This window comes from Styela clava, chromosome 10 (genome assembly GCF_964204865.1).
Source record: "Styela clava chromosome 10, kaStyClav1.hap1.2, whole genome shotgun sequence".
Classification (NCBI taxonomy): domain Eukaryota; kingdom Metazoa; phylum Chordata; class Ascidiacea; order Stolidobranchia; family Styelidae; genus Styela; species Styela clava.
The window spans coordinates 7,514,135-7,534,379 of NC_135259.1; the positions used below are offsets into that span (position 1 = coordinate 7,514,135).

Consider the following 20,245-nt stretch of genomic DNA (forward strand, 5'->3'; position numbering starts at 1 on the left):
ACGTAACACAGTAAAAAACATTTGCTATTAGAAATTCAACACGACACAATTCAAATGAAAGCAACAAAATATCATCTATATATATATATATATACAAACATATCATCTATTAGGCTGACATTTTTCTATAATAATCTGCTCCCCTATTAGGCGTAAATATTACAAGTTCCATTGAGCGTTTTGACTAAAGATATGTGAAGATGTTATGAAATGAAAAGATGTTGTTTGATGGTTTGTGGATCATATTTCTACATTATCTTTTAGGGGATATTCTGCCTTCCAAAACTCGGTCCCATTTAGTTGTTTGAGATAATAGGTATTGGATTGATTGCCACTCCCCTATTAGAAAAGTTTCACATATTGTGCCCAAGGCTAACTACCTTATACTATAATTACTTATCGATCTTAAGATCGGTAAGTATGTTAATAGGTATTTGTCTGTTAGTCTGTTTGTTTGTTAGATGAACGCGATATCTCACGAAGGCTAGATTTGAATCTGCTCCAAATTTTGCATGTGCATTCATCATATCTCGAACCAGAAGCCTATTGATTTTGGATGAATTATGTCATATAATTAGCGAGTTATTAATTAATTAGTAGTGATGAGACACGCGGTGTCACTATAGAGTCATGAATCGAAATCGCAGTTTCGATCGATAAGTCTTCGGTCTCCGACCAATATTCTCGTTTGTGAACTTGGTGTCTTGCAAATCAGTCTTCATTTGAGCTAAGTTTTCATTTCTTTCGACTTTTTTCCTAGTGAATTTACTTTACGAACTTCAATGTGATGTTATTAGATGTTCACTACAATATTCGTTTGGTTTTATGAATAGGAATCGACAGATGCCGAAGATGGTAGTTCAATTTGATTTTCGCTAGACGGAAATCGAGAGCCATCGTCTGTTACATTGAAGAAGCTAGCTAGCTTCCTTGATGACGTAGTTTTCATCCTCCGAATATTCCCTACAATCTGGACTTGCATTTCGATTCCATAATTTAGCTATTGAAGCTTTTCAACACCTAAGGTAGTGAGCTTAAGTTGGCTCGAGAATCAGTCTCTAATGCGAGTGCTTGCAGCATAGGTTACTTATACTAAATCAACGCGAGTTTGTACAACACCAAATTCACTGCATTATCCTGTGAACATCAGTAACACGCATGTATCCTGTTCAAAGGACCAAGTGCGTTACGCATTGTCGGTATTCTGCTGTAACGGTGTCTCTTTCAAGTGGTACTTATAACGTGCCCAGATCATAACGCGTTCTGCCTAATTTATGACGTGTTGAAGAGCATAGTTTATGCCCGGATAAAAGCTTTATAGATTGAATCCAACGAAAGACAAACAAGCATGGATATTATAACATAGACGAATTATTATTATTCATATTGCAATAGATCAACAGTTCAATTGACTTCATCTCTCGACAGTCGGCTGAATTATTGATGCATATTTGAAGTAAAATGAAAGCTGAAGATAGATTGCCTATCAATTTCCGTCGGGTCAGTTCGAGAACGAATAACAGAAGATGTAGCGAGTTGCGAGCAATGGCTGCTAACAAGAATCGGGATTTTCGTAGCCAAAGCCCAACTGATGATACACCGACAACAAGGTTAGTAAAATCATTATGAAGTTTTAAAATGGAACATTCACAAGTTTGCATGAACATGTTGATTATCTTTATTATCTTATTCTTTGCCTGTACCTATATCTTACATCCCCAATATGCTATGTGTAGGGTAACTGTAGGGTAAGAGAACAAGACACAAGTACGAATGAAATCTTTGTGGTAGAGCAGAGGAGATCAATTTCAATTTATTCCAAAAGGTCATGGGGATGTTCTACACAGCAACTAGTACTACAAAAGCTTCATTCCGCACATATTACTAAATGCGTGCAAATTTATCATTGATCTCTTTGAGCTATAAACACTTGCTAAAAATACATGCTGCTTTTCATTTTTTCACGAATTCACGAAATATGTTTGATCACTTTTATTCCACATGCGTTCCCCTGGATGACCAAAAACTGCAGATTTTAAAGTCACGAGTTATGACTGAATGAATAGATTTGGGTATGAAATGCAAATCTCTTACTTTTCTCAATTCCTTACCTTTACGCAGCACACGACATCTATCATTACAAAAATTGGAAAACAGATGTAGTGCTTCGCATACTGAAAGAAGACGCTACAAGTATTCACCGCTCTGTTGTGTTGAGAAATGGAAATATCATCAGAAATCTATCAGAAAATGCGTTAAAGTATTTTTAATCATAATTGCGATATTTCAAATGGTGAGTGTGACCATAACTTTCTCATTTCAAAACGGTAATCAGTTGTGAGTTGTTATAATGACTTGGTTAACAAGAGCTCAAGTCTATACAGTTTTAATGTAATTTTTCCGTCACAATTTCCCTTCATCAATTTGAACTGAAAATTACGAAGTTTATCGGGATGCGGGCATTCCAAACTATTGTAGTCTCGGTCCTAGATAAAAAATAAAAAAAACCTTACGTAACTCAGGTGTATATTAAGGACTCACGAACAGAGTCAACAAACGAGTACTTTGGATTTGTCATGACAAGACTACAACTAAATGTTCATATGTTCTTTGCCTGCATTATCTCCGTTTCTTTGCTGTAACAGACAATGCTAAATAAAGCGTTAGCGTATGCCTAACCTATAGGCTATGTTTCAATAATTCATATTGAATATATATACCATCTATTATACTTTACCATGTGATCAAAAATTCCATTTTGCAAACTACAAACATTGTTTTGTTAATAAGTCAGTGACGTTTCCAGCTCTTCAACATACTAGCCACATTAAGTAAACATTAAAATTTTTATGACTTCAGGTATGCGGAATGATTTTTGCAGCAATTCATGTAGTTCTCTCATTCTCATCTGATCAAGTAACCAATGAATTACAAAATCCTTTGCCTATTTACTTATCAGCGGCGATGGTGGCATTATCAGGATTATGTGACATGGTACTCTCAAGAATAAAAACACCCTACATGGTGAGTGATATACTTTGCATTTTTGTTGATGTGGGAGCATGTACACGATAACAAATGTAGTAATCACTGAATTTTATCGGGTATTTTATCAAATTCAGACAATGTATCTGGAGGTGTATGACACGTCGGAATTCCTGAAATTTGTGCAAAGTGTTTCAAGAATAATCAAATTTGTATTAGTTACCTCTAAGTTCAGTTGGGGAACCAATTTTCCATTGAAATTCCTTTTAAGATATTATTTGTTTAAAATAAAAGTGAACGTAGTATACAAGTAAAATTTTCTGTCTGACTTATGGTAAAATATATTGCAATTTTACTTGTAACAACGTAAATATTCTACCATATCTCTTCGTTCTAGATTCTAACTGGAATATTCTTTAGCATCAGTTCTTGCGTCATCACGTTGGCTGGGTTACTTTCATCCGCAACAGTCTCTCTGCCCAAGTTTTCATCGTTTGTGAAGTTTCAATTTGACTCAAAATTGCAAACGTGTACAGCTTACACACGGTGGGATAAACAACTCAACGGGACTTTCACAGGCATGTTGAAACTAAACTATGGGTTAGCAGAATAATTTTTTTCCAGTAATGGGGAATGAGACTGGGAGTGTATTAGGCAAAATTGATATTTCTTTACAGCAGGTACAATGCTGAAATTCTATTTCTTGCCGTATAAACGCACCATCATATAGATTTCAATTGTTTACATACATTTACCTAGATGCTCCATTCAAATATTCCATTACATATTTTATTATTATTTCATACTAAATTTATATATATTGAGGAAAATTCTTCGTAAACTTTCTTTTATTATGCTTTAGCTTATGATAGTAGAAATCGTTAAATTGAGAAAGAAATTAACAACCACCGATTTCGATCAACACAAAGGAAAATGGCCGATAAAGTAAATGATAAATTATTTTACATTCAGGGGGAATAACATATAACAAGATTTCGGGATGCTCTCTAATTGAATCCACACTTCCTCCCATCACAGTAACGCTAGTTATATTTTACGCCATTGCATGTTTCACATCATTTGTGGCTTGTTTCTTGCTGACAATATTGCTGTGTGTTCCAGACAACAACAAAAAATTGAATCGAATGGAAAGTAAGGTAAATCATAGGAAGTTTATGTAAAAATACTAACTTTTCATTCTATATACATTTGTATCATGTTAAATTATATTGTAACTAGGAATCAAGTTATGTCAACTACGATCTTGAGCTAGATAATATTTGTGACGTTGAATCTTGGAGAGATGAGTCACATGTGAAATCACGTGATATTCGCCGTGATCAGAACGAAGGATACCTCCCCGGAGTGACGATACCTCATTATACTCTACCGTACATGTATGTAGAGCATTTATTTACAAGATTCACTTTCACATGTGCATTACTATGTTACTCGTTACTCATAATTCACTAAATGCAGAATTCCATTGTCCGAAAATGAGTTTTTAAGAAGAACAGCAAGTTGCACCACACGTGATGATATCAGATTGGAATTGACCACGCCCCAAACGTTCTCAACTAATACCGTATGTGGATGCAGTAGCGGAACAGTTGTGAGTTCAGTGGTCTCAACAAAGTAAGTACGGAATTTATGAAGAGTATTAAAGTAAAACTATTTTATTATCATGATTCCAATTGTTATTATATCAAAGAAATTATCCATATAAATCACATACTGACAAGAGATAACCTATATATAGATAGATAGTAGATAGTAGGTTTCCATAAGGATTTTATTTATATACAGAAAGTTGATATAGGTCTAGGCCCTAGGGCCTAAACGCTTCATTACTGATTTTAGTCTACCGTGCTCAAAATATAAATTACAGTTATTCTAAAGCAACAAGTGCAACAGTTGGAAGACACAAACAATATAGAAGACCTATGCTACCACTTGAGTTCGGAGGTATTCCACTTTCAAAGCCCAAAGAAGATGAAGGTTACTAAATATAAGACGGTTGCTCGCCATTGCTTTCCACGTTTGGCTTTTTGCAAATAATGCCGAATCTAAATTAGATGTAGTTTTCATTTCCTGGCAATATTAAATATATATATACGTGATCGATATATCTTTGATCATTTTTCCTAATTAAAGTCAGTTTATGTAAGCTTACCACACACTATATTGTTAATTAATCAGCTGATTCTGTCTTCAAAAGTACGCCATGTGCTTTTTTCAACTCCAACTAAACCCTGGCATAATGATTTATTTACCTACTACAACATGAAATATTTATCATACACTGTTGGATCATTTCAAAATTGAACCACCAAATATTTTTCACAGAGCGACTGGCAGGTAATGATAGAGATGACAGACTTCCGCAGCATAATATGCAAAGTTCAGAAACACAGCATTTTCAGACAAAGCCATTAACATACGAACCAGAGAGACAGAAGAATACTATTGGAAAAGTGGAGGACATCAGAAGATTTCAAGACAAAAGAGGCAAAACAGTTTCTTTCAATCGTGACGAAGAGAGTTACTCCCCTCCGCCATACTCTGAATTGCCTGACTACGAAAGCCGAGCACAAGCCAATGTTAGGGTATTAACTGGATCAATTTTACCAGAAACTCCTAGCATGGCTTGCGGCTCTCATTACGCAGGAGAAACTATTCTTTGAGTTCAATATTTATATACTCCTGCCAATGCCGTCTTTCCATATTCGAACCGCCATAGCAGAGTCATGATATTATCTGGAAATTGGAAGAAACCCACATAGACTAGACTTCTTCATTATTCATTAGTGTTTGTAGTTCGCAAGCAACACATTATTGTTTTTTCTCTGTTGTAAAATTGTGCTAAAGAGATAATTTTTGGAATCGTGGAATAAAAGAAAATTCACTTGCAATACTGTTGCATTATCGTGTTACGCCCGCAGTGGTTCTCAAACTTTTTTTTGCTTACTTTTTTAGGGTATATGTAATGACGTTTTCTGTCATATGATATTCAATTCATGACAACTACGAGAATTTAACATGCCTTTCTATTTTAATTTATTGTGTTAAAGGTATCTTGCGGTTGCGTCGACTTACTAAAACAAAATAAAAGCATTATTAATGTAAAATACCACGCCAATCGCGGGCATGATAATAGCCTATTTGATAAACTGCCCGATTATATTGCGATCTTGCAAAATATTTATTACCGTATCCCAGAAAGTACAATTTAATTTAGAACAATAAAATGTATATGAAGGACATCATTATTATATCTCAATTGTGATAAATTTGAGCTGCGCTTGCACCAACAAAATAAAAGCATTCTACTCAGAAAAAAACACGCCAATCCGCAGACACAAAAATGCGCGATAAAGTGTCCGATTATATCTTGTTTTGATTCGTATTTTTGCGAATTCGACATATCTGAACTGTTTTTCAACACTCACTCCGCTCAATCGCAATGTAGCCACTAAGATTATCACCGTAAAAAGAATTTCAACGTTTGCGATAAAATGTCAAAATTTATTTCAAAAAATGTAATGGAATATGCTTCGCATTTATCATGTTATATATATATCATCATAATTCCGAAAAAGGTCGCGTCAGCTCCAGTTAGATTAACTAAGCGCGCAAGTCAACGTGGTGGAGAGTGTAACGCCTTATTCACAAATACATTATATCATAACAATTCAATCCGATTACAAAGTAACAATCACCCTTAGACAAGGCAAATGCAGTAATATCATCCCATAACTAATAGTCAATATCACAGCTTTTTCAAGATATAATTTTTAATATTGCAACTAAACTAAAGCTCCCTTGAAGACATAATGACACTTAATTTATCTGATTTACAACTAATTTTTGGAAACATAACTGAAAACTGGCTAATAAAACGTAAAGTAACGAAAACAGGGCATTGTTTACATTCAATATCTGTCTGAGCAAAAGAAGTGTCTGAGCGACCCCCACTTTTCAATTGTTACTTCATTATTAATTCTTTCTGATTGGCCATTGTTACCAAATTAAACAATGAGTCGATGCTTGCGGGAACATCGGTCGCGTGGGAGTGATCGCCTGTTCCTCGACCAAGAGTGGCTAGAACTTCATCGGCCTAGGTGTCGTCTTTTCGTTACCTGGTTTGCGTCCTTTCTGTATTTTAGTGTAAATCATTAAAAATACGAGCAAGTTGCACTAGAAAAAGAAATAGACCATTCCATGTTTAAAATTTTTGACGATTGTTTTAAAAGTGTTTCGGAGAGTTGGTGCTTTTAAACCGGTTTACCTGTTCAAACCCATCATTTTTATAAACACGTTCAACCACATGCCGCTTACAGGTAGGGGTGGCTTACCCACTTTGCGGACACGACCTATTTGCGGTCATCAACTTCATCGATTTAATTAATGCCGAAAAAATTAGTCACGACCGAATAACCGACCGAAGAAAAAAACGGACTATTTTCCATGTTGCCAACTACCCATCGTCCCTTTGGGATAGCTTGAAAATCTGTAGAAATATGATAGATAAAAACATGAAAATTGGGAGGTGAGTGGAGTTGTGTTTTTTTTAACCATCTTCAAAATTTCGCGCCAGCGGTAACATCCTTCCACCCTATATACTTTTCCCCGGCAAGCGTATGAATCCGTCTCATGCACTGGATTTTCCCGATGGCAGCAGATGTCATGTAACTGATAAAGGCTGGATGACTAAAGATTCATTCTATGACTGGATGGAACAACTCAACAAAAGGGGCCGTCGTATTTCTTCTTGATGGTCACACGTCCCACAAAGATTTTCGCACAAGCACGTTAGCCCGAGAAAATAATATCATTCTCTACTGTTTGCCTGCCCACACTACACATATTCTGCAGCCACTGGACAAAGGATTTTATGGAAATTGGAGTCGCTGTTGTGATTCTTTTTTTGGAAAAGAGCAGTGTGTGGTTGATAAGTACACGTTTGGTCGAGTTTTTACCCAGGCGTACTTACGAACCTCACGCTTGGATGTGATAGTAAATTCATTCAAATCATGTGGCGTCTGGCCTCCAAATATTGGAGATGTGGATTTGGAAAAAGCATTACCGTCCACCATATTTGTTGACGATGAACCATCAATGTCAAAATCCCCAAAGCCCTCGGCCCACGCTAATTCTCAACAACAGATATGGGAAGCGAATGGCTCTGAGATTACTGACGTAGAACCTGTCTTCGATAATCTCGACGTGGCCCCAATGTCGCTTGCTGACCCAAAGTTTATTGAAGGTGGAAATATAGAATTCCCGACTAAAAGCATGTTGGCGTCGAATGAACTAGATCATGATGTGTCGTACTTGGATTTACTTTTATTTGACGACGAACAGCCTGAAGACGCACTTATCACTTTGAATATGTCTGATATATTGGATGACCAGCCATCTACATCTCGATCACCCGATCCTGGTTGTAATACATCAGATGTTGTTGAGCTAAACCTAAATGATCAGAGTACAAGTGCTTTAGCATCCCCGGCTTCCAAAATGTACGAGAGTCTCCAATTGATTCTAAGTGCAGGAGAGCTTTAGAGGCGTTGGAAAGGGATATGAATAGAGATGAAAAGACACTGTTTGAAAAGAAGTTAGAGTGTGGAGACATAGAAGGCAGTGGGGTATATATCGCATGGAGACACCTAAAGTTGGAGACTTTGAAAGAAATAGAAAAAGAGAAATAAGAAGTTTTTGTGTTGATACGGATTCGACAAATTTGGCTAGAAAAGAGTTGTTTAAAATACCAGAAAAGAAAAGGCCCGTGAAAAATTACAAAAATATGCCACTATATAATTTGTCATCTGATCGAGCTGTAACGGAGTTGAAAGATTCAATCGAGAAAAAAAGGCTAGCTGAGGAACAAAAAAGGAAAAGGGCAGACAGAAAAGAGATAGGCAAAATTCAAAGATCAGAAACACATGAGATTAGAAAAAGTCAAACCTCTGAAAAGGAGACGAAATTTGTCTATAAAACAAAAAGAAAAACAAGGAACATTGCAATGTATGTAAGGTGCAGTTCAATGGTGGGCCTGATGAACCACGCTGGATTGCGTGCGATCAGTGCGATAAGTGGTTCCATCTGCACTGCACAGAGCTGAATCCGCATTTAAGCGCATCAGCAGTAGAGGGACTTCGTTGGTTTTGCTGCAAATGTATTTCTGCCATATAGAATATTTTACTGCGACTATGCGAGTGATAAAAACTTCTTGTTGGAATTGATTGTGTGTCTTATATTCTCTAAGCATTTTATCTACCAGTACACAAAAATATGGTCATAGTTTAAATCAAAACATAGTCTTTAAAAATTGCCAGTGATGTACGAAATACGCAAAAGGGTAATGTTTCTAACATATAAGGCAGAAACTTGAAAATATCACATATAACATTTGATGAGAAGTGAACACAATGGCAATTTTGTTGAAAATATCAGGTAAAAATCGCTGTTTGCGTCGAAAGCAACAAAGTCATTTAGTAAAATTTTATTGTTTCAAGGACGGTTGAGGTTATGCTATTTTATTGTTTTGATGCCACTATTGAAGGCTAAATCGCGGCACGTATATTCAAAAACATATGGGTTGTCGAAATAACCGTGTTGTTAAAATATATGACGGTCAAAAATGCAATTAAAAGTTCAATTTTTCCACGCATGACTGCGTATGTTGTAGTCTCGACGCAGCCGAAACGATGTTTAAGGCTCGAAATCCGTGGTCGCACGCTGGTCGTTCGGTCGCAATTTCGTCTTCTGATTGTCGTACTTTGGTGGTTTGTATAGCTTTAACCCCTGGTCGTAAAAAGTTAATTCGAGTTGTAGCGTGTACAATAAATGCCAATGGACATACAGTGAAAAAATTACCGGGTTAGAAATATTGGTTTTTATTTTATAGCGGTTTGAATGAAATCGTACGCAAACTGGCTGCACCACCCCTGATAGCTACTTTCACCTTGGTCTATCGCACCTTTCCGGGACTAATTTTTGAATATTGGAACTAAACTAAAGCTGCTCGTAAGACATAATGACAATCGAGTTATTTGATTTTACTCAAATACAACTGAAACGAACAAATAACACGCGAACCACGAAAACGATGCAATGCTTACACACATGCTTAAACAGCTTGTTTGAGTGAGAGGAGTGCCTGAGCGGCTGCACAAATTGTGATTGTTACGTCATTGTTTACTAATTGCTGATTGATCATTGTTACGGAAATAAACAATGAAATCGATGCTCGGGGAAACATCCATCACTACTTGAGCCAGTCAATGTTTAGTCATGTATGTCCAGTACATACTGCATACGTTTCTATTAATTCACAAGTATTTCATTGTAACTGCCCAAATGTTTCACTGTAACTGTCTAGCGGCTAATTTTAGACTATTCAAATAATTATACAAGAACAAGACGTATATTACAATATTTATTATTTATTCCAATTGGTTAGTAGATTGAATTTTTTTCTCATGAAATGCAGTTTCCGGTCAGATTTCCGTTTCCCGCGATATTCTGCGTGAATTGTTGCCATACTACGATCTAGGAATAAACATTCATAGGTGCAGAAAATGTTCACCAATAAAATATACTAATTAATATTATTATAGAATAAACGGTTATTACAGAATATTTAGCCGCATAGCCTGTGTTGATAGCAATATTACCAATGTAGCAACTCAAATGTAGAAACTCTTTCGGCATACAGCCTTACCAATGCTGTGGCGACAGAACTATGATTTTCTTGCTACAACTCTGTTTAGAATCTAAAACTACAAGTTTTAAAGTAGTTCGAAAATTGAAAGACTCAATTAAATTGAATACATCTATATCTACAAGAAAAAAATGATATTAAGAAAATTCATATTTTGCCTCAGTTAATCAAGCCTTAACCCAGTATTAAAACTATACGGGTGTTTCCTTAGTATCTAATTAAATTTCAATTTACTCACATAGTTTTTCTGCAAATACCAGGCTTCTGAAAATACCACGGATCATACAATGGCATTATCTTCCCATCTTCCGTTGTGATGGTCTCAGGTTTTTCCTTGTGGCACTTCATGTGGCTATCGCAAGCACCTTGTAAGTTCCATAATCCACCACAAAGTTCACCTTCTTGTTTGGCACAAACGTCGCAACATCTGATAAAGTTTAAGTGAAAGATCAGTTTCTAAATAACTATTAAAATGAAACTTTACATGTTATTTCTAATAAATATTTTCCACAAACTAGTTTTACTAAATTCTATCCTTATAGCTCTTTCCAAACTTTTAAGCTCGCGACCCCTTCCAATATATTAAAATTTTCCGCGACCCCTGTTGAGTCAGCATTTTTATGCAAGAGCGCCACTTTTTGGCTTTTCCGATCAAAGTCGGCATTAGCAGATGCACCGATTCTTTGATCCTATGTATTTTCTCGAAATCGTGAGATTTATGTTCTGACTAGTTTCAATAATTGTGTTCCCAATCAAGTCTGAAAAAGTACAATAGATGTGAAATTGGTTTACTCTTTGCGGCCCCTAAAATTCGCACGCAGCCCTGTGGTGTCGCGACCCCCAGTTAGGGAAGCCTTGATAAGTATGATAAGGAATTCTATTGTATTTTGTGAAAAGATTATTTCAAGACAAATTTGCGTTTGAATAACAAATTTAGTTGAACACATCTTCAAATAAAATGAATGATTATAAAAGACACATATGCAATTAGCAACCTGCAGTTATCTTTTATGATCGATCCCATACATTCGGTTAGCTTCTTGCACTTTTTCTGTTTGCAACGTCCACAGGATGAAGCGTTACATGCGTGCATTATGCCAGCACAGATGAGTAATATCTTGATGAGCATTTCAGATGATAATGACAGCAAACTCCAATATTTAGAGCTGTGAATAATTTCCAATGCCCTGAAATATAAATTCATTTTATGGTAGATCGCCGAAGATAGCTTTGGGATTACCAGGTTTTATCGTAAGTAAAGAGGAGGCCTGTTCAACGGAGATCGAGACCCCATCCATCCCTATGCCTAACTTATGAATACCACCAGGCAAGTACCGCGTAAAAACGTTCTAGTTGGCACAAGTAATCGATAGATATCACAATATTGAAAATTTAGTGTGTTCCACCACTCATTCTAACGCGGTTATATCTATAAATTCTCGTCAAAATTTCAGTATAATTGTCACAATCCCTAAAAGACCAAAAGCTATCACTATACCGGACAAAAAAGACATAAGGACGCTGTGAAAGTTACAGCAGCTATGACAGTTAAGTGATTACGGTAGTTAATGCGGTATATTTTGACGTTGCAATTGTGACAATTATAGCGAAACATAATATGGCTACGATTGGTATTATGGTTATCACTTTATTTACAAATTCCCATAGGCAATCGAATCTAATCAGTGGTGGGATTCAAATTTTTTGTCAGCAGGTTTCATCACACAAATGTCATATTTTTCAGCCGGTTCTGTTACGAAAAGTCATGTTATTTTCAGTAATGCTAACCGGATCGCTGATCTCATAAAATTCCGTGAGACGATTCTATATAACCGGTGCGAACCGACTGAATCCCACTATTGGGTCTTATATATATATCACACTGGCCTTTCTTCCGAAGTGGCTTGCCACGGAATAATAATTTTAAAAGAATGTCTTATAACAACTTCACACAACACACTCTTGTGAGTTTTTCAAACTACGTAAGGAACGGTCGTAATTTTCGAATAATATTTCTGTGGAATTATTTTAAAAAAATTCAGGTAAATCTGATTATGTAAATAGTAAAATCCTAAACAAAATCGAATACCATCAAATTCACCAAAATTCCCCTTTTAGCCACTCAACTCTGATGTCTCAGAAGCCAATGGCAATTGTATCTTCAATATATAACATTTAAGCGCGCGATATAGAGTCAGTCTTACTCAATATACAGAAAGAGGTGACAACTTTTGTACATTTTATTTGTCCATATCCCGTAGCTTCTACGGCCCATGTAGCTAAAATGGCTAAATTAAGAGGATATGTTTGTGCCACTCATATAAATTTTGTACTTACTTGCCAAGAATTACTCGCATTTGCAAACTCGTAAAATTTTCAAAATATGTGTGTGCAGTGAACTATGTGCATCCAAATTTGGGCCTGTCTTTTGCACAGGGTAAATCATGTGTCCATACTTGAACGAAAATACTCATTGGTTTGACCCCCAAAATACTTTAATTTTATAAAACTAAATACTTTAATAAAAGATATATATAAAACGCAATTTTAATAAAAGCAAATTGAATTTTAATAAAAACATTATTGAAATTTGCTGAAATGAAGCTATGTCAGTATTTTTCCTGTCATTCTAGCAAACCACCCAGTCGATTTCCATAATTTTACGAAGAAATACTACAACTGCATATGACATTTTAGCTCAAATTTAAAAGAATTTAGGACGATGTATGTGAAACATTTTGCGAACGTTTGATTCAAAAGCCACGGCGAGCAAATTCCGAAAACCTTCAGCATAGAAATGGATTTCATTAGCAGGCATTGTATTAATTCAAAATTTAAACACCAACCTCCTATTATACTTTGTTTGAACTCAAGCATACATATCAGACTTCTTTCAAACTTCTTATTATAATTCATTGGTTTGATCTTAGTTTTTCCGCGTTACTGATCCTAGAAAGCAACTACTTGAATGCAAAACGATCAAATTCAGATCCTATACTGCTTTCGGCCCTGCCTTGGTTCTAAAAACATGTTCCCCCAAAAATCTTCAATTTTATCAAACTTAAGTATATCCCCATTTTCAGACTGATGGAAATTAGCTGAAGTTGTTCCCGCTTTAAAACAACTTATAAACACAGTCATTGCTGGCCCCATATTGAATCACATTGACTTCTAACTGTCAAACAATATGATTTTATCATGATCAATTTTAGGATAGTTATAACTGAAAATTGAATCGTAGTGGTGGAGGTTAGTTAATTGCTTTTGATATTTCATAATGTTTAACTTGGGTTTGCTGAATACGTATGCGAATTTGATGATCTGTATCATCTACGACTCGATTAACTTTTAAACATTTAAAATATGCTCTAATGTACACTTTATTTTATTTTACAGTTCCTCAGTATTTACAATTAGAAGATATTTTTAAAGAAACACAATACATTGTTGCAAAATGTGAAGAAAAATACAAAGACACTTGACAGAAAACTTGGTATTGATTGAAATGAGGAATGTGTCACGATTTCTGGGCAGTAAAATATTGGTAGTGTTAGGCCGTAGAAACACGTCAACGATGATTTACAAAATTTTCAAGAAATTGTAAAAGCGCAATATAATAAGCATTACCAATCCGACATATGGACAAATTCGAAGTTTGCCATGCATTGGTCCTTTTAAAACTTTGTCGCCAGTTTGCTCGACAACTAACCGCGAATTGTCATCGGAAATGGCACAAGCGGATTGTAGAATAAACTGGAAAATGTCGAAAAGTTTTATATTTCTACATGTCATGTTGTAGTAGTTTGAAAATCAATGGTCAATAGCAGTAGTGGTTGTCAACCTTTTATGCGTGGTAACGGTAACACATAACTAGCCGACAGTAAAATATTAAAATTGATAGATCAAGAATTTGTTGTTACGTTTAAATATTCGACAGCGAAGATCTAAGTGAACACTAACAAATGGGGTTCTTCTCGATGGGGTAAAAATTTCAACCCCATCAATCGTGAAAAGAGGCCGAGAAATTGAAATTGAGTTACGAGATGTCTTGCTTCTGTAATTGGTTTTGTGATTATTCCATTGGGTGATCGCCGACGCTAATTTAGATGCTGCTATTGATGATTTCACAATATTTTACCATAATAGTTTTAAACTTTAGGACTCGTAATCCAACATGATTCATAACATCAAACACTAAGTCAAAAAAAGATAAATTATATCGAATTAACTCGGAAAGAAAGCTGACAACCTGAATCAGTTCTCCAATTTGGAAATAGAAGGTTGCGATAGAAGTAACTATGACATATCAAATAAAAACAGGAGACACATGGCAAAATAGAACTCAACAACAAAATAACAACGCAAATTAAACTGCAATTTAATCCCATAGTCAAACTTTCGTTGAATGTTGTACACTTCTCTGAAAGACAGATTCTGATTGCAAGTGTTTTTATTGAACCACGGCCGCAATCCCTGGTTTCATCGTGCAAATGTTTTCGAAATTTAGATGACGACATAATAACGAAAATAATTACATAACGAAAAAAATTTACATTTGGTCAAACTGAATAATATAAACTAAATAATATTGAGTTAATATAGAAACATTCAAAGCAAACTTTCATCTATTTAGAATTGGAAAGAATTCTACATTTTGTTCGGCAAAATGAGATTTCATCGATTAATTGCTGAACATTTTCAACTTTCCCTGATATCTATAATGAAATTACTGACAAATATCAAATATTAGTATGTTGCTTTGTATTTTCAAACGATAGAGAGTAGTTGTCCACAAAAGTCGAAATTCAATAACATTTGAACTTTACTCCTCAAATTTTGAACAGTATCCTAACAAGAAAAATTTCGGTGCTCCAGAAGTATGTGTACCAAAATGGAGATAACTGATTTTGTTCGCCTACTTTACATCAAGTTGGGTAGAAGGACGGCAACCTATGGACATATTCACTTGGCTAACACAGTCAGTACCTAAACTCGTAATACTATAGAACTAAAATGAGGAAATCCAAAAAAAATATGGCCTAACCCTAACCTGGTACACATACTACTGAAGTAACAAAATTTCAATACCAAAACTGTGTCGCTAAATATTGCATGTTCGAAGATTAAAATTGTCAATTTCACTTTTTATTTGTAGCCTATGTTACAAGGTTGTCCGAGTTTTTAAATCTATTTAGAAGTGCTCTTTCGCCAAGATGCATCATTATACTTGTTCAGTTTTCAAGTTGTTTTCCATTTTTGTCAATTTTCTTTTGTGGGGTTTCGTCTGCATGTTCGTGTTCTAAAGCACAATGATACGTCGAATAATGAACATTTAGGTAAAGTAAATATATTTATTATCATCATTTTACAATACATCAAACTGTAATAAATGAAGCTAGGGTTAAACATTGGTATGAAGTAATTTGGGAAATAGCAAGAATAAATTGCCATGTTTAACAATGAAGCGATACTCAAATATATGCTCCAGAAGATCTAACGCAGCACCGGTGGCCTATTCGTCTTTCCCTAAAGTCTCCCCAGAAAATAAAAATATTTCGAAACATAGTTTATAACTGTGAAACCGGTAATTTCAAAAATCATTTACGATTCCTTACTTCGGGTTATTACAAATTTTGCATACTTACTTGCATGAACCCTTTTTCTGAACCAAGCCAAAATATATTTGATAGGTGTGGGAAGAGCGTAATACAACATAGGATTTATCATACTGTTGATTGGTATGATCATCAGCCCAACAGGAAGATAAGCGTCGTTTGGTATATCTATGCCTTCATGGAAAAATAAATGATTAAAACATTATTCATAATGTTCTTGCGGATAAATAATTTGTAATATATATTACAATTGTCATTGCAATCATCAAAGTAAATTTAAGGCTATGCCTCGCTTTGAAAACTTTATACATAACTTAATTTATTTTTCTATTCATACGTATAACCATAATTTTTATATAAATGGGTAATGCTATTAAGCTATATTTCCTCACAGTACATGGCCACAATTGAGTTTTCTCGACATATAATTACCAGCAACTTGTAGAAATCCCATGATACAAATTGGCATCCAACACAACAAATCTGTTATGATGATCACGGTAACTTTTTTCTGCATGGATTTTGCCCTTTTCTTTAACTGTTGGTTGGTCAATGCTTTATTTTCTCGAGTTGAATTCCTGTCGGTAAAATAAAAATTTTACACTTTTTTTATCCGATGAACACACTTTGGAAACCCCGTAACCAATTTGTTGTTCTTACTTATATATCACAAAATATCCGACTGAAATCACAAAAAAGGCCAAGAAATTGATGATGAGAAGGATTAGTGAATAACCCCATGCCATATCCTTTATTGGATTCGGAAATAGTGTCGGGAGACAAACGGTATGAGTTGAGTAATATCCAAACTTTCGGTCAATATTGAATTTAGGATTTAGTCTTTTGAGCATAGTTTCCAATGCTGACCATGAGTCACTTAATCTGTTAAAAAAACGAAAAGTTAAACATAATATTTCTAAATGCCTATATCAGTTAAAAAATTGTCTTACTTCAATGTATCATTATTTTCAGTTTGTATTGTTGAAATCCATTGATTTATTCCCCTTATTTCGTTTTTGTTGATTATTGAAAAAAATGGATTTTGACTCAACCTGAAATTGTAAATTATTTGTCATTGTCAGAAAATATTGGCACAACATCAGTAGATCGCCTTCTGTAACCCTTGGTCGACATTGATTTGGATCTCAGTAAGAACAATTTTGTAGAATACCGACTAAGTAGCCTAAGTTTGAAAAACCCTTTTTTACATGGTAATTTACAAAAAAGTTAAGATTCTTAATGAATGCTAATTCTTGTCAAGTCTATTATAGAATAACAGTAACAACGATAAAAATTCAAACAAAGAGCTTATCATGGTGGTCAAAAACTGTACACTTTCATTAGAAACTGATGTTCCGACGGAAAAAAAAAATCTACATTTAAGAAATGCCGACCCATAAGGAAATGACAAACAAATAATTCTATTAATAGACTAATAGAGTAACAAATAGATATTACATATATGACAGAGAACATTTCATATTTGTTCTTACAATATTTAACAGAAAATTTTGTCATACCATACATTGTCCACAAAGTAGTCTTGAGTAACTGGCAACAACGGAATCACGGCAATTGCAATAGCAAGAGTCCATGACAATACGATAATATGACGAATTGTTCTGAGTCTAACTTCAACAAATGGTCTGAAATATATATTCATATAAACGCACAGCAATAATATAATCAATTTTACTCTGTCATTCACCTCAGAAGAGTATACACTCTAAATCCTGTAATGATCGTCAGAGTAAAAACTGAAGACTCTGTTCCAATCATAAGCAAAGCTCCAATAGCAGAACAGGTAATTCCACTTCTCCATTCTGCATCTTCTTTGCAGTACTCACCCTGCATTGTTACACTCTTTACGCATATGGTCATTGTGTATACCTGAGTAAAATCATATGTTTTAAAAATGTTCAAATATTTAACTAAAATATTCAAGTTGATCTACCCCAACGAGAAAATCAGACGCTGACAGATTCCAAATCAAGATTTTGTTGATCATAGCATTCTTTTTATCTTTCTTCATCTTGAATAACTTGATTATAGAGAAAATAATCACGAACGCATTTCCTGCCAATGTGACGGTACCTGACAAAAAAGTATTTAATAACTGGCAAAGTTATGTTAAACGATAGATTGATATATATATAGGGTTCCATTATCTTTGAACCTATGTACATTTGCACTCAGGTCAATTGCATCTAAATATTTTTGCATCCACGGACATTTGCACCCATGAACAATTATATCAATACATTTGCACCCGCAGATTTTTGCACCCACATACAGATTGCACCTATGAACATTTGCTCTCATGGACATTCGCACCCATGAATATTTGCACTCATGAACATTTCCACCCACGTGCATTTGCACCCACGTACATTTTCGCCCAAAGACATTTGCACCCATGAACTTTCGCACCCACGGACATTTGAACAAATGTACATTTGCACCCACGGACATATGCACCCGGTACATTTGCACCCGCGTACATTTTCACCCAGGTACTTTTACACACGCGTACATTTGCACAAGCGTACATTTGCACCCAGGTACTTTTACACACGCTTACATTTGCACCCACGTACTTTTTTACCCGCGTACATTTACATCCGCTTACAATTGCACCCATGAACATTTGCACCCACGGATATTCGTGACTGGAAAAGAGGTTATATTGCCATTTGCGCCGAAATAGTGACATCCTAATGTTATAAATAGTAATGAAGACGAACTCACTGCAAACCCGATTAATTTTGATTTTTCTCTTATCTATTTTCTTTCTTGAATCACCTATCTCTTGTTTTGTACAATTGATTTAACACTGACTTGATTAATTTATGTACAACCAGTTTCCTTCCCCATCGTCTGCTAACCACCGCACATTCGACTACGTTTGCGTTATTTCATCGAAAAAAAAAATGACCGATGAAACTAGGAAAGGATTGTAACTCGCAAGGACAGTGAAAACGTAGCGACCCTCATCAAGGATAAGAACTACTTAGAACTGGTAATCCGTCTTCATTTCGAATATATATTTATAGTTGGTAATTAAAGTTTGTCTGAAACATGGTTATTCGCGATCATGACTATTGGTGCGTTTAACATGTTTGAGGGTGCAAATGTATGCGGATGCAAATGTACTGACGCCTATATATAGATGCATTCTTGAGGAAGTTTATAAATTATTTCAGACAAAACATTGGGCAAGTTGTATTCACACCTATTTATTATCTTATTCTAGACATTCATGAAAATATTTATTTATCTTCCATATTTTACAGGCCTTAACTTAACACTATGTATGACAAAGAATGTCGACGTACAGTTCAGAATCGATTCTAATTGAAGAGTACGGTCGACAGATAATAAATTGATGCAAAACGTCGCAGGAATTTGCAATGTTCTCAGCTTATATTTGAAAATAGCTATTTTGCAAATGCAAATTCACAAATCGGACATGATTGATAACTTACTTTGGCTGATTGCCCCAGATAGTTCGAACTGAAATACTTTTGAACTGATTCATGTATGTGCGGAACCACGCTTCGTTCGATAGACATTACAAAGATTATTACGTTTTAAAAATAATTCTGCGTTTTAAATAATTCTAGGCTTTACAATATACATACATTAAGTAATTAAGAAATAACCTGTATGGTTTGGTTCGTACAATTAGGTTTTATATATATAATATACACTAACTTGTCACCAATACAATGGCAAGCACTAACGTATTCTTGATCATTGAATTTGTGTCTGAAAATGCACTGACAATGCATTCAGGAAGACATTCGTCACTACCACTTTTACAATCTTGACTCCCGTCACATATCTGTAAAAATTTATATATTGGTAAAGCAATACTATTTTAGTTGTCACGTCTCTATCAGTATGTGAAGATCAAAAC

General features: G+C 35.0%; 3 protein-coding genes across 4 annotated transcripts; 1 reads left to right on the forward strand and 2 right to left on the reverse strand.

Moving 5' to 3' along the window:
- The first annotated feature begins 1,227 nt into the window (after nt 1–1,227).
- Nucleotides 1,228–5,926, forward strand: LOC144428161 (uncharacterized). The gene is made up of 9 exons (XM_078117004.1): nt 1,228–1,610; nt 2,122–2,293; nt 2,860–3,024; nt 3,383–3,563; nt 3,958–4,142; nt 4,225–4,382; nt 4,465–4,620; nt 4,874–4,983; nt 5,332–5,926. Exons 1-9 carry the CDS (start codon nt 1,462–1,464, stop codon nt 5,667–5,669), a joined length of 1,614 nt encoding a protein of 537 aa, XP_077973130.1. The 5' UTR covers nt 1,228–1,461; the 3' UTR covers nt 5,670–5,926.
- A 4,518-nt stretch (nt 5,927–10,444) lies between these two features.
- LOC144428074 (venom protein 302-like) lies at nt 10,445–11,897 on the reverse strand. Its single transcript, XM_078116738.1, has 3 exons — nt 11,707–11,897; nt 10,950–11,138; nt 10,445–10,539 (listed from the first exon to the last, which is right to left on the reverse strand). Exons 1-3 carry the CDS (start codon nt 11,838–11,840, stop codon nt 10,533–10,535), a joined length of 330 nt encoding a protein of 109 aa, XP_077972864.1. The 5' UTR covers nt 11,841–11,897; the 3' UTR covers nt 10,445–10,532.
- A 2,208-nt stretch (nt 11,898–14,105) lies between these two features.
- Nucleotides 14,106–18,459, reverse strand: LOC144411748 (relaxin receptor 1-like). 2 transcript variants are annotated; one of them, XM_078117301.1, is made up of 7 exons: nt 18,281–18,459; nt 17,847–17,972; nt 17,277–17,378; nt 16,987–17,208; nt 16,759–16,904; nt 16,357–16,500; nt 14,106–16,010 (listed from the first exon to the last, which is right to left on the reverse strand). In XM_078117301.1, the coding sequence occupies exons 4-7, from the start codon at nt 17,175–17,177 to the stop codon at nt 15,943–15,945; spliced, it is 549 nt and encodes a 182-aa protein (XP_077973427.1). In that variant the 5' UTR covers nt 17,178–17,208; nt 17,277–17,378; nt 17,847–17,972; nt 18,281–18,459; the 3' UTR covers nt 14,106–15,942. The 2 variants fall into 2 exon arrangements, with proteins under 2 accessions (XP_077973427.1, XP_077973428.1); XM_078117302.1 differs by lacking the exon at nt 16,987–17,208.
- Between the last annotated feature and the right edge of the window lie 1,786 nt (nt 18,460–20,245).

Excerpts from the sequence above, each read along its gene's own strand:
- LOC144428074 (XM_078116738.1), bottom strand. The coding sequence starts at position 11,840 with ATGCTCATCAAGATATTACTCATCTGTGCTGGCATAATGCACGCATGT. Across the intron at positions 11,139-11,706 it reads ATCATAAAAGATAACTGCAG|ATGTTGCGACGTTTGTGCCA; the intron begins GTTGCTAATTGC and ends AAACTTTATCAG.
- LOC144411748 (XM_078117301.1), bottom strand. The coding sequence starts at position 17,177 with ATGCTCAAAAGACTAAATCCTAAATTCAATATTGACCGAAAGTTTGGA. Across the intron at positions 16,905-16,986 it reads GGATATTTTGTGATATATAA|GAATTCAACTCGAGAAAATA; the intron begins GTAAGAACAACA and ends TTTTACCGACAG. Across the intron at positions 16,011-16,356 it reads CAGAAAAAGGGTTCATGCAA|AACACGAACATGCAGACGAA; the intron begins GTAAGTATGCAA and ends ATTGTGCTTTAG.
- LOC144428161 (XM_078117004.1), top strand. The coding sequence starts at position 1,462 with ATGAAAGCTGAAGATAGATTGCCTATCAATTTCCGTCGGGTCAGTTCG. Across the intron at positions 3,564-3,957 it reads ACTCAACGGGACTTTCACAG|GGGGAATAACATATAACAAG; the intron begins GCATGTTGAAAC and ends TTTTACATTCAG. Across the intron at positions 4,143-4,224 it reads TGAATCGAATGGAAAGTAAG|GAATCAAGTTATGTCAACTA; the intron begins GTAAATCATAGG and ends TATTGTAACTAG.